The 14,504-nt window shown below is 32.1% G+C and overlaps 1 protein-coding gene across 5 annotated transcripts in view; it reads right to left on the minus strand.

Moving 5' to 3' along the window:
- MARCHF7 (membrane associated ring-CH-type finger 7) overlaps positions 1–14,504 on the minus strand; it is a 47,004-nt gene that overhangs the window by 8,241 nt on the left and 24,259 nt on the right. For all 5 annotated transcript variants that reach the window (XM_031960590.1, XM_031960591.1, XM_003763890.4 and 2 more), the window contains 4 exons: positions 12,719–12,911; positions 8,305–8,469; positions 5,598–6,711; positions 4,413–4,582 (listed from right to left, as the gene is read on the minus strand). In XM_031960590.1, coding sequence (XP_031816450.1) covers positions 4,413–4,582; positions 5,598–6,711; positions 8,305–8,469; positions 12,719–12,911 — 1,642 coding nt within the window. The remainder of the gene's footprint in view (positions 1–4,412; positions 4,583–5,597; positions 6,712–8,304; positions 8,470–12,718; positions 12,912–14,504) is intronic.

Below are 14,504 nucleotides of genomic sequence, written 5' to 3' on the forward strand. Positions count from 1 at the left end.
AAAACTATTTGCATCCTCACCCAAAAATACCTTTAAAGTTTATATAATTAACATATCAAATTTATTCATGAAAAACCACTAATTTTCAAAGCAGTAAAATAAACATTTCCTTGAATATGGAAATAGGCAATTTTTAATATGCATGTCAACTATTGCCCCAGATAAAATTTGTTTATTCATACTTTGCTTTTCCCAGAAACCTCCGCAAAAGAATGGAATTTACAGTTTTCCTTTCCATGGCAACATAAAAACAATGACAAAGTCTACTCTAATAACTTTAAGACATAAACATCAAGAGACACACCCTGATGAAGTGTCTTTGGTATGTAAATACCTAGCAATTTTTAGGGGCTAAGCACTTGCCTCACGTGTTACTAATCCAATTGCTTTAGAAATATGGAAAATAGTCATCACAGTCAGATTGGCAGCAGCATTTCCTTATCTCCAAATACCCTTAACCCTTGATCACTTTTAAATTTCAATTTCCAAATGACTAACAATAATCCTAAATTAATCATATATCTTGGTTATTCTTTTTTTTTTTTTTTTTAAATTAAAGGTTTTTATTTTTCCAAACATAAGCATGGACAATTCTTCAACATCAGCCCTTGCAAAATTTTGTGTTCCAATTTTCCCTTCTTTCCCCCACATCCTCCCCTAGATGGCAAAGTAGTCCAATATATGTTAAACATGATAGAAATATAGTTAAATCTGATACATGCATAGATATTTATACAATTATTGCGCTGCACATATCTTGGTTATTCTTAAAAGACTTCAAAGTTAAGGGCAGTTTTCTAAAAAGCAATTCAGTATTAAATAGAACGAAGTATAATAACCACAAAGTATATAAAGCTAATTTGAAAAAATCTAGAAAATCAGGAATAACTTGTAATAAATTAACATCAGTACTGTCAGGTACAAAAACTAAAGATGAATACTTAGAGCTCAGAACAAGTCAATGTATCTAAAAATGTATTGCAAATAATCTATTTCACTTGGTTTTTCACTATTAATTCCAATGAAGAACTAAAACTCAAATTTGTCTTAGATTGAAATTACTTTGTTACAGATTTAGAACAGGAAGGGAACTCAGATAATCTAGTCATATGCCTTATCTAGAGAATAAGTGAGATCTAGACTTTCAATTGATTTTCCCAGACTAATTCAGCAATCTTTCCACTGCAGAACATTTCTTCCCATATACTTTTTTGCTGCTCTTTTACATTATCCTTTTGTTAAAAATAATTCCTTATGTGGAAAATCTGTATCTAAAAAACAAGAACATAATGACCACAGAATTTATAACTGAAAAGGACCTTAACTGTCACCTAACTTTAATTTTGCAACTTTATTTGAAGCCTAGAGTTTAACTGATTTATCCAAGGAAATACTTGTAGCAAGGATAAGAATGAAATCTTCTGACTGGAATCTTCACCCCCTTCACCACTAAAGCATACTTTCTTCTACATGTTTGAATTCAAGTGGTGAGGAAACTGTGAGCAGGGCTGCTAAAAATTACATGCAACAATTAAAGTTTCTGAAAGCAAACAGCTGCATCTAAGTAAGCCTACAGACATTTTTCAAATACCAGTGAATAATCCAAGTGACAGTTACATAAGGATTAAGATCAAATAAATTTTCCATTCTAGTAGTAACTCAAATTACCTAATTTCCACAGCATTAAACAAAACCTGATTACCAAAAATTATACTAGTGTGTATATTTTAAAAAACCAGTTCTCATATATAACATGCCAAATCAATTAAAATAAAATTTTAGCAATGCTATTAAAAAGTAGAGCTTTTTGTTTCTTCAGATCAACACAAAGAGCAGTTATGAAAGTGAGATATTCTAGCCATTATTAAGGTAGAAATCAATATTATTAGTATTAGACTGACCCTGCAATTTAAATCCCATGCTCCTGGTACAATTCATAAAAGCTAAAGATTCTCAGGACAATTCATAAAAAGTATATAGAAAAAGATAATTCAAGACAAATATGGAAAAACAGGTAACTGGAAAGGAAATATGTAATGCTAAGAATACTCTTCCCAACCATAGATAGAAAGTTGAGAAGAGAACTAGCAGCACTGTTAACACTGTCTCCTCCTTTCTAAGCTTCCATTTTCTAAGGGAGCACACCATTCTATAAACAGTCTGATCCGGCTGTTTAGGCTACAGGTTATTCACTTTAAAAGTACCTTTAATAAGAAAATATTGATGGGGAAGTTAGGAAAAAGGGTAAATTAAAACAATAATGAAATCTTAACTTGTAAGTGATTAAAATTTTAGGAATGTTACTGAACCCACTTCAAAATGTGATTTTGAATTATGAAATGGGGAATTCAAGAGAAAAAGATTCTACAGTGAAGTGATTCCACTAGCAAAGCAAATATATAATTGAAAAAATGGGAAATGTGACTATGATAGAAGTAATGGAACTTGAAAAAAAAAATAATAAAAGTAAATAAAATAAAGATCACATGCCTTCTACACCAGCAAGAAAGGCATTCCACTATTATTTTTTCTTTGTAGCAAAATTTCCAAGCTTTTACATAATATATTTAAATTTTGAATTTAAAAAAAAAAAGGGTTGTTCACAGGTTTGTATTTGAAGCAGTAAGAGTTGAGTATACCACACGTTAATCTCAAAAGCCTCTGAAAACACTCTAGTTGATTAAAAAATAAAATCTTCATCCATACTTAAATACTAAAAATCCCTATACTTTAACCTTACTTATTAAATTAATTTCAAAATATTCCTTCTAAATAGTAATATTCTAAGGAACAGTTTGAAGAAAATTCTATTCCCCATGATACCTCTACATTACCCAAGTTTCAGGCTTCAGAGATAAAAAAAGACTGAACTCTCAAGAACTCTCTCTCCTCTACAATTCCATGGTTGGAAAACCCCTGTTTTCCAACATAACGCTGCCTCACACCTCACTCCACATTTTTGGCTTCTTGGTTCCAATTTTAAAGAAAGAAGCCCATTCTCCTAGCCAATGCCTTCCCAATTACTTGTGCCTTTAATATCCAACCCTCCATCAACTTTCTTCTTCAATCTTATCTTTTTCTTATTTTCAATCTCTTTAGATTCAATTGTTCCTCCATGGTTACAACAAATATGACTAGATTTCTATTCTTTAAAAATAAAACTGACTTCTCCATCCAAATAGCTATTTAATCTTTTCTATTCCACCTTCTCAATATCTCTCCACTTCATGACTCTTTTGTCCACTAACACAACTAACTTGGTTCAGATTTTCATGACCTTTCACCTGGACTACTGAAAATAATTTTCTAATCCACCCTTCATATAACTGGCAAATTAATAATTTGAAAGTCTCCTTGTCACTCTCCTAATAAAAAAGAGCTCTAGGGGTTGTCCCCACCATGATCTTTTGGTAAAAATACAAATTCTCAACTGTGATTTAAAACCCTTCACAATATGGTTCTAGCTTATTTTTCCAGATTGATTACACCTTACTCTCCCCCTCAGGTATTCTATACTTAAACTGGATTGCTATTGTTCACCATACAGAATTTTCCATCTTCCACTTCTATGAATTTGGTTATGATGAGTTTATGCCTCGAATACTTTTCTTCATCACTATATGGTTTTGTGTATATGTCCTTTATCCAAATACGAGGGATGAAACTCTCACATTTGTACTTATATCCCAATTATTCTGGCACATAGCAATCACTTAACAAATACATGCTTATTGACTATGACTAGATTACATTTTATATTTACTATTTTTAAAGTCTGTATGTCCTTGATTTCAGTTTAATTTTATTACTTTATTGGAATAATCTAACACTTTCATTTTGTAACTTTAGAGTTGAGAAAAATGCACTACAACCCAAATCTTACAGCTTATTTAAACAGCAACTGTGTTATGATCAACTATAACAAATTTAGCTCTTTTCAGCAATACAATGATCAAAGATAATTTCAAAAGATGCATGATGGAAAATTCTATTCATATCCAGAGAAAGAATTACTTATATCTGAATCAAAACATACTATTTTCACAGGGATTTGGTAGGGAAAACTACAATGGAGGGGAGGAGGATTCAATAAAGCCAATTTCCAGTGGTAACTTTTCAAGTAAATTGGCTACATGACCTTGCCAGACTTAAACTTCTTTGAGTCTTGTATTCTTCATTTGTAAAATGAAGTTTTTCTAGAGTCCCTTTAAAGTCTCTTTCTGCTTTTAAGAGTTTACGATAGTAGGAAAAATGAATTTCAAGTTAATAGTTCTTTGGAACTAATTCACTGCACTGGTATATTTTTCTTGACTTCAGATTAAAATTCCAATAGATAATATACATCACATGGACTCACAGAACAAATTTATGCTGATTCTAGAAAGAAAAAGTCAGAAAACAGTAGATTTTACCAGAATTAATTTTGGCCTGTAACCACTTCTTCATACATTCTTGATGAACATACTGCAAACTTCCAGTGCATTTGCATGGCTCTATTAGAAGATTAGAAGATGATGCAGCTGCCATCTGGCAAATTCTACACAAATCACCTTCTTCTTCATCAGAGTCCTCTAAGAGAAGACTAAAAAAAAAAAAGGAAACAAATGATGGTGTGTTTTTCTCTTCAAATAAAATACTTTTACCCCTGACTCCACACATTTATATTTGGATTATATTAGAATGATTTCAAAAGTCTTACTCCCCTCAACTTATAGGGGAACCCAAAGACTACTTATTATCCAAGGTGAGCCCAAAGCCACACAACAAAAAATTGTTATCATCATCTAATTGGAAGTAATGAAATACCAATTCAAATCCTTTACCCATTATCTGAATGTAGCATATACATAGCAATACTGTTCATGTGTTTCTTCCCAAGGTCTTTCTAATACACAAAGACAACTTGTCTCCCCAATCAATCTTATTTGTGTCATCCTGATTTCTTAAAAGGACAAATTATTTAATGCTTTGAGAGAAGCACCCATCAAGGCAATTCTCTTTTTGAACGTTTTGGGTGTGTTGTGTGTGTACGTGCAAACACATACACACACAGCTTAATTAATTGTTAGTCAAGTCTAAGTGTTGAAAACAAGCAAAATATAAATCAAATTAATTAATCTCCCCAAAAAGTTAAATTTTAATCATAATGAAAGGATAACCTTTTTCTTAGCACCCTCAATCTACTTAATCTGGACTATTAAAACTACTGGAAAAAGAGGTCCAGGTTGCTCCCCTAGGTCCAGAGGAAGGGAAAGAAATTCTAAACAGCTACAATAAGTTTCTTATAGATTATACAACAGATTATACAACCTGAGCCCTCTTGTACTAGAAGTTTAGCTGAATTTTGTCAAGGGGTACAAAAATTTATTTTGTTTGCTATTATCTATCCTTAATTATTAGCACACATAATTCAATACAACCATTTAATAGAATCATATTAAGTACCTATTGGTAATATAGCATATAGACTTTAGAATCTAACTTTCAAAAATTTTCAGTTCAATTATCATTACTAGAAAGCATTTAAGTAAGAGAAATTCTAAGCAGATTACTACACACAGAATTTTTATAGTTTCAAGAAAAATACATTAGTTTACCTCTCTTTTATTTTTTGTAGCCTTTCTGGATCTCTTGATGGTAGGGTTTTAGTCTTATCATTCTGCCCATCAGATGAATTCCAACCTGAGGGAATAATATCTACAGTGATCATGACATTGTCAGATAAACTGCTTCCTAGAGCTGAGGGGACTGCAAATCGGAATAAGGAACCAGGAAGAATTCCAGATATTCCTGTATTTCTTCCACTATGAGCCAAATCTGGTGTGGAAGCAACAGAAGCAGCTGCACTGCTGGGTACTGTAGGAGTTTGTGATCTGTTGGCAGTAGTCCCAAGGGACTCATTTTGTGTTTCAAGGTGAACGTCTTCATTAGACTCTCTTCTCAAAACATGATGAGGTCTAGATGGCACATCAGTAGTGCGAATTCGTGTAGATTCATCTCTTCCTTCTCGACGTCTCCTTGAAAATAAAGGTGTGCATCTATTTCTTAGAGAGGAGGACAACCAGGAACCAGCATTTCTACTTTCAGATTCTTGACTAAAGTTTTCTGAACCAGTCTCAGAGTTAGGATTTTGGCCAACAGATGATAAACCCCATCTTCGCCTAAGAAATCTAAATCCCTGAGAAGATTCAGGTGTTCTATTATCTGGAACTTCAGAAGATGAAGCTGCACTACCACTGGATTGTGTGGAAGTCAAAACTGTTGGAGCAACATAAGAATTTTCAGAATCTAATGATCTTGTATTCAGGGAATCCTGACTAGATCTTCGTGAAAAAAAGGTAGATGACATACTAGAAGCTAGACGAGACAACAACTGCCTAGTTGTCCGCCTTCCTTCAGTGTCATTGGAAGGCTCAGTCAATGATCTTTGAGATGAACCAATCCTTTCAGAATTATTAATGGAAGAAGCTTCATCTCTATTTGGGATGTAAGAAAAACCTTGCTGTACACTCCTCTGGGGAGATTCCATTTCTCTTGGAGAAAAGTTTGATCTGGAAGAATTTCTACTTGGCTCTCTAGAATAAAATGAAGACTGATGTTCAGAAGGCCATTGACGGTTCATGGATGATGTGTTTAATCTTAAAGTGTTCAGTGAGTTCTCTTTTGGTCTTGCTCCTTGAGAATATGAAGAAGCAACTCTGTCTTGAAGATCTATTATTAAAACAGCAAGACAAAAGGAGAAAATGATTAGCTGAACGTAATTCTGATATTAAAAAGTTATATCTGTTGGCATTATTTTCATTTTGTCATTATACTATTCACAGAACAGATGTTACCATGTATGAAATGCAATTTTATTGCAAAAATACTCTGGGACATAATAAAACTCATGGCTTAACTCTGTTATCTAAGATTATAAATTTCAAAATTTTATATTATTACACATTATATACTATTATTGTATATTATATAAAATATAAATTTTAAAATTCAAAAATTGGCTAACTGATGTTATGAAAATATATAGTACTGACCAACAACATCATTTTTGCTATGTTAAATAGAAACAAAGTCCTCAAAAGTGCAAGTCAGTTTGAGCAAAAGAATGAAAAGGAATGTGATACAAAGACAGAAAGACATTCTGGATCCAGATTATAAAAGGCTTAAAATAACAATCTTAGAAATATGTACTTCTATTACAGACAATAGGGAACCATAGATAGATATATTTTAATAAGTAAATGAAGAATAAACCGAAGCAGAAAGTTCAACTGAGACATGAATAAAATTACTTAGTAAGTGAATGATTTTTAGACCTCTTGATCCCCAAATTTCTAGATTCAAGTTACTGAGGATCCCTTTCCTTACACTCTTAAAAAGTGACTATCCCAAAGAGTTTTTATTTGGGTTATATCTGTCAGTATTTTTAAATTATTAGAAATAATGGTTAAAAGAAAAAAAAATTATTCATTTAAAGATAAGAAAATCACTGTCTTATTAAAATAATCTTAATGGGGAAAAACTTTTCCAAAAACAAAATTTTAGTGAGAAAAATTGTATTGTTCATTTGTGAAAATTTCTTTAATATACAGCTTAGTAGAAGACAGAGGGATCCTCTTATTTGCTTCTGCATTCAATCTGTTGTGATGATATTTGAAGAATATGAAAAAAATCTGAAGGAAAAGATTGATTAATCAAAGTCTTATTATAAAAAGTTCTGATATCACAAACCTCTTAAAAGAGTCTTAGGGCACCTAGCTGTTACAAAATCATTTGTCTAGAGTAGTGATTGTAAGTCTTCCGGGTGATTAGAGGTTAAAATGGGGGTGAAAAGCTAGGTGGTACAGTGAATAAAGCACCAGCCTTGAAGTCAGAGGGACCAGAGTTGAAATCTGGCCTCCGACACTTAACACTTCCTAGGTGTTTGACCCTGGGCAAGTCGCTTTAACTTCAATTGAGAGAGAGAGAGAGAGAGAGAGAGAAAGAGAGAGAGAGAGAGAGAGAGAGAGAGAGAGAGAGAGAGAGAGAGAGAGAGAGAGAGACACAGACACGGGGGTGGTGGTGGTAAAGGACTAAGTAAACATGGTCAATAGAGAAATCTGTTTTGCTTAAAACACTCACCTTATTAGTTGGAGAATCCCAAACCCAAATAATAAAATTGCTTTCTAAATTTGTTCTTCCCTCTTTCTCCACCTACTGTCATAAATTACACTTACTTTTCTTTCTTTTTATTACTTAAGGAATATATGTAAAACAATGAAAAAAACAATGGCACTTCACAAGAAAAATACAATTTAAACGTACATGATGAAGATGTAAAATCACCACTCCTGTGACTATAATCCATAAGATTAATAGAGGGATCTGTTCTCCTTTCCAGATCTCTTCGCTCTCTTACTAATTCAGTCCCCAGTGATCCGAGTACCATTGAAGAAGATCTGGGAATTTGGCTATGTCTCCAAGAAGAATCTAAAAATAAAAGTGAAGTTTTAATCCAAAGAGCTTTCCAAAGAGTCTTTAAAAGCTCATCCATATATTTCACTAATATACATTTGAAATCACACATTTTGGGGATACAAAATATAGCAGATCTTTTACAGAAAATAAGCCACCAATGTTTTTGAATTGCTACTTCATTTTTGCATAATGAAAACAGAAAGGCACTTATTTTGGTACAGGTCAAGATCTATTAAAAAAAAAAATTCTCTAGTAAAACACTATGATGACTTCATAACCTATATTCTTAGACATAAAATGCATCATGATTGGCTATAAGAGAATTATTTTTCAGAAACAAGTTGGGACAAAACTTCTGTTTAATATCAATTACTAAAATTACAAGTTACATAATTAAATTTGAACCAGTTATTTATTTCATTACAACATAAAACAGCTTAGAGATAAATGCACAGTAAGTATCTGTAATAGAAGGGATTCATCTCTCTACAAGACAAACTACCAACCTCATGAAATCATGACATTTATGACAGCAACAATAGTCATTTAATTCTTTTCATTTGTCTCTTGAAGAAAATGAGTGTAAAAAATGAACTCCAGTAATTAGTTGGAGGCGAGAGGGAAGAAGGAGTTAAGTGGGAGAAGAAATTCTAAATTTATATACTCATGGAAGACAATGGTTAAAATCTTTGCCATACCCAATTCAAAAATCTGTAAATTTCACAAATCAACTTTATTTTAAAGTATAAAGCCACACCATGAAAAACTTAGCTTCATTCTCTTGCCTTAATATGATTACCTTTCAGGCATTAGTAACTCATATTTTAAAGGTTTACAAAGGGTTTTCTTCACAACAACCCTGTAAGTTATTTAAAGCATTATTAACTATCAAAAATGATTCTAAAATGTGGGCTCTAGACAACTCAGTAGTTTATCAATCCTAGGATAAGCAGGAAGTATTTTAATTTTTAAAAGTACCTTCTAATAAAGGTTTATATAAACCAAAGACTCTATTTACATAGAATAAAGTCAATAATAATTTAATTTGCTAAGCACTCGCCCTCCAACTCTATATGCAGTGTGTTAAGATTAAAATAGATAACACCCTCCCAAAAAATATTTCTCCTAAGACACAGATAACAAACACTCTCTTGGTTCTTTTTTCTATCTCTATTATTCTTGCTATCTCTTTCAAAAAACTACCCTTTCTTTTTCTTTTCACCTTATGCCATGTGCTTCAACTTAAACCAGCATTCTGTATTTTTCACTATATTTTTTCGCTTGGTAAATTTAGTCATCTAACAGCTCTACCTATCATCTCTAAATCAGTTTATTCTAAAATCTTGAATTCCAGTTCCAATTTCTCTTCAAACTACAGACACCTCTGACTTTCTAGAGGCCATTGCCACATAGATGTCTGTACGATCTCAAATTTAACTCATTCAGATTTTATCTTTTTAATCTTCTCCTTATGATGATTCTGATTTTACTATTTCAATCAATGGCACCATCATTCACTTAAAAGTCACCTATCTTTGAAATCTTGATCTTGTCTTCCTCATCCCTAATTTCAAATAGATCTGATCTTATGAAATGAATATTTTCCTTCAAAGATATAGATGGAAACACATCTGTGGCACTCATTCTGTGCAATTCTTGTCCTACTCCTTCTTTAAGTACACCATGAGGATCCACCAACACAATGGGGACTGCCTTGCCCCTTACTGCAAGAATGTAAGTGATATAAAAGGATAAGGATGACCATCAATTGTCCCTCACACTCTTAGTGCAACTAACCTTATTTTAAAAATCACAAAATTTTTAAATTATTTTATTATAATTATAATAGTTATATTATTTTATTATATAAATATAATTATAATTAATATTGCAAATAATTAACATGAACATTTCCATATCAAGAACAAAAAGATGGCATAATTATCATTTCTTTGATTTCTGCTAGCTCATGCCTACCATATACTTCTCAAGTGCCATTTTCAATTCTTTTGACAATTCTTACTTTATATAGCACCTTATGATTTGCCAAGAACTTTCCTCACAACAAGCCTGCAAAGTACATATTACCCTTATTTCCATCTTACTGATGAAGAACTTAGGTTCAAAGAACAAGTAACAGAAATGGGCTTGAAACCCAAGTCTTCTTATACCTAATCCAGGACTCATTCCACTAAATATATTGTTGACTCTAAGTAATCACTTATGTGGACTACTATAAAAAACTTCCTAAGAGGTTGTCTTTTACACTACCTATCTTCTCCAATTTATTCATCACACTGAAGCATATCTGGTCATGATTCCTGTACTCAAAATTTTTTCAACCAAATTCCAACACTACTGCTGATCATTCAAGGCCTTCCATAACCAGCTTCTATGCTCACTTTATCTTCTATATATCCCTGCTATATTCTACGTAAGATTGCTCTTAGTACCTCAAATATACTTTGTACACCTCCACTTTCTTTTATTTTACTCAAACTTTTCCCTATAAAAAGAATGTTCTTTCCTTTCTTCATTTTACCCAATATAATTTGCTATCCATCTTTCAATGTACAATTCGAATAATAATTCTTCCATTAAACGTTTCCTGATATTTTTAGTTGCTCTCATAAAACATTTTGTTTGCAGCTCTCTTATATACTAATGTCCTATTTTGTATTGTGGTTATCTATGTCAGGTTTCTAAACTCAGTCATTAAATTCCACCAAAGCAGTATCAATACTTTTATCAAATCTTTACACCTTCCATAATGCCAAACACTGGTCATTAAAATACACAATATGGTATGGCCCAGGAGTAGAGAGGCTCAAAATTCTGTGTTAGTTTTAATAATATGTTTGAGGGATACCTACTAATAAGGAGTGTGCCTCAAGATGGATCCTTCCTGCAAGGAAAAAGCTAGACAAATGGAGTGATAAATCCATTTCAGTATGACACTAGAGATGGGAAGCCAATGGAATTCAAAAGTTATTTAAAAAAAAAAAAAAATCTGCCTATCCTATTCTCCTCCCAATCAAATTCTTGATTTTACAAAATCCACATGTTTGAAAACTGCCTTAGCATGGAAGCTACAAAAGCAGACAGTGTTAAGGAGTGAAATCTGGATTATGGGGAAGACTCTAGCCTTGTGACAAATCCTGCCTGAGCGTCTCCAATTCTGAAATGAAATCAAGGGGAAAAAGGAATAGTTGTTTCCTTTATTGTCATAGCTTTGTGTAAAGGAATAGTTCAGACATTTTCCTTTGAAACAAACAAAAAAAAAGTTTACGTTAAATTTTCAGGAATCAAAACACAAGTTTCCTATTCCTATACTTTATTTTTAAGGTCAGAGGTGTCTTCTTTCACTATTCCTATTTATAAGAGAGATACTAAAAGTAAATGTGAAACCCATGAGTAATTTGGAAAGGGGAAAGGAATAGTTATCCATAAGACACAGTTCATCACTTCTCTTTTTTTTCCTGCTCCACAACTAATAAGCTCAAGCTAGTTCATTTGCTGGCAAGATGAAGGTAGAATCCTGGGCTAGTCACCAAGAATTCCTGGAGACAAAGAAAGGTCCCAATCCCTCATCAGTTACAAGTCTGAGGATTTCCCAACAATCCCATACAAGTCCTTCCTTTCCTTCCTCAAATACAATTACTCCATTCTCATCTCTTTCAAAAGTTAAGTTCCTTTGGGGGTAACTGCTATTAAGTGATCATGATGGCCTTTATACAATGGAAGGGCTAATAAAATCTTTTATTTTTCATTTCCATATGAAAATGAATTCTTGAAGCATTTTATACTTGGAAATACTGTTTGAAAACTAAAATTTTGTATTTGTGGATCATAAAGAGCCTTAAGAAACCTAATTCAATTCCTTGGTCAAAGCTTAATAGGAAGGAACTTCTAGTTGGCTTCCTAAATCCATCTGAAACTTAATAGAAGCTTCTGGGATTTCTATCCATAAAGTTAAATTCTAAATAGAACTATGGCCGTATGTTAAAATTTTTATTTAAAAACTTTAGAAAAACTATCAAGTTTCACTTTCTAATTTCAGTACTGACTTGAAGGATGACTGGACATTTAACATAATTGATAATTCAGTCTCATAACCTAAAAAATTATTTCTACCCATTCAACTCCAAATATTTGGCTCTTTGAAAGGTTTTGCCTTATGAAAACAAAAACAAATCAGAATTTTTTTTCCTGCTTTTGAAAAATATTTACTACAGTTTGACTTTAGTGATTTCATTATTACCTGATATTGAATTCAAACCACTTCCACTATTTCTCCCAGTTGAGGTAGATGTACAACTTGTATAAGAAAGCTTAGGCCTCTTTGAATCATGTTCTCGTTGCTGGTTTTGCAATCTTGGGTATGCTCCCTGAGTTCTCTCAGATTCACCATACCATGAAGACTGAAAAGGTGAAGTCAGTGTTGATGATGTTGCCTACAAGTTAAAAAAAACAATTAGATTGAAAATAAAATAGTTTGCTTTCTACTTGCAGCTTAAAATTTCATCTAAAATGTTTTTTCATGTTCAAGAACCATCTATCCCTCTCTACAGGTCTTAATTTATCTGAGCAAATTCTGACATGTAAGCTACACACACACACATACACACACACGCTTGGGTAGTTTGTAACTTTTATTAACAATTAATAAGTTTTTTATTTAAACATATTTGCTTTCAAAGGACTACTGAGTTTTAGTTTGAAATCTATTCTTGAGTAACAATTCTTGAAAAAAAGATATTTTACATAAGTAATATGACTAGAAATAGTTTTTAAGGTAATAGACACCACCACAATAAAGATGATCTATTTAGAACCCTTTATTTTATAAATGATGATCCAGATTCAGAGTTTAAGCAACATAAGAATCAAAATTAGAACTGAGATCCAGGCTTCTTTTTATTATATACCGATTAGTCACCCCTATCGCATCATCCAAGACAATTTGGAGGGGGAAAGGGTGGGAAGGCCTGTTCCCAAATTGCTCCTGCATTAATCCCTCCAAAAATGTTAAAGTAGTTATAAATTAAATTTTTAAATGCAAAATTTATTTACCAGAATGCCAGATTCTAGTGAAAAAGTAAATGTCTGAAAACACATAGCAGATATATTTTACACATACACAAAATACTAAAGTTCTTTTCAACATTAAGTATTTTCAACTTTCACAACTTGGACCTTAGACAGTTAAAAAACAAAAATCATTGACAGCATGAACTTGCAAGAATACAATCTTACTTAGAAATAAAGTCAAAGTGAGGGCACACACACACACACACACACACACACACACAAATTTAAAACTCTATTTAAAAATAACCACCCCATACAAAATAAATAAATAAATAAATAAATAAAGCAGCAGGATATCACTAACATTGAACACTTCAATCAAAATCAGCTAAGCTCTAGATTTTTTTAAAGCACAAAATCACCTACTTCCCTTTAATAAACAAAATTTTTAGCTAGTTTACCAAATAAAAAAAAAAAATGAACTGAAAATACAATCTGTACCTAAATCACAATCTTTAATTATATGAGAAACAAATATTTTAATACCATAAGCTGCTATAAAAAGGAATATGATAAAGAGCCCTGTTATTAAATAATATTATATGATTCTAATTTTCTGTGAAAGGACAAGCAAAAATAAGATGTGAACAGCACACACGTTAATATAATGTTAATGGTCACATTTGCTGAATAACAAATTAACACACATCAAACATGCCTAAGTTTTAGCAGAAACCATGCTATTGAACGTTTATTTTGAATCTTATACTAGAGCTATTTAAATTTGTTAGAAATATTGAAAAACCCTCAATGGACAGGATAAATAGCAGCTATGAGATCACTGAGATGGTGCTATGTCAATACAAATTAAGCATTTGTTTAAAATTACTAAAAGGCATATCATAGAGATTTTAGGATTAGGAACCAGAAGGAACCTTAAATATTATCTGGTCTAATTCATTCATTTTTACAAATGGAGAAAAAGATCTAGACAAAATTGGAATAAAATGACTCAC

This window comes from Sarcophilus harrisii, chromosome 3 (assembly GCF_902635505.1).
Source record: "Sarcophilus harrisii chromosome 3, mSarHar1.11, whole genome shotgun sequence".
NCBI classification, from domain to species: Eukaryota; Metazoa; Chordata; class Mammalia; order Dasyuromorphia; family Dasyuridae; genus Sarcophilus; species Sarcophilus harrisii.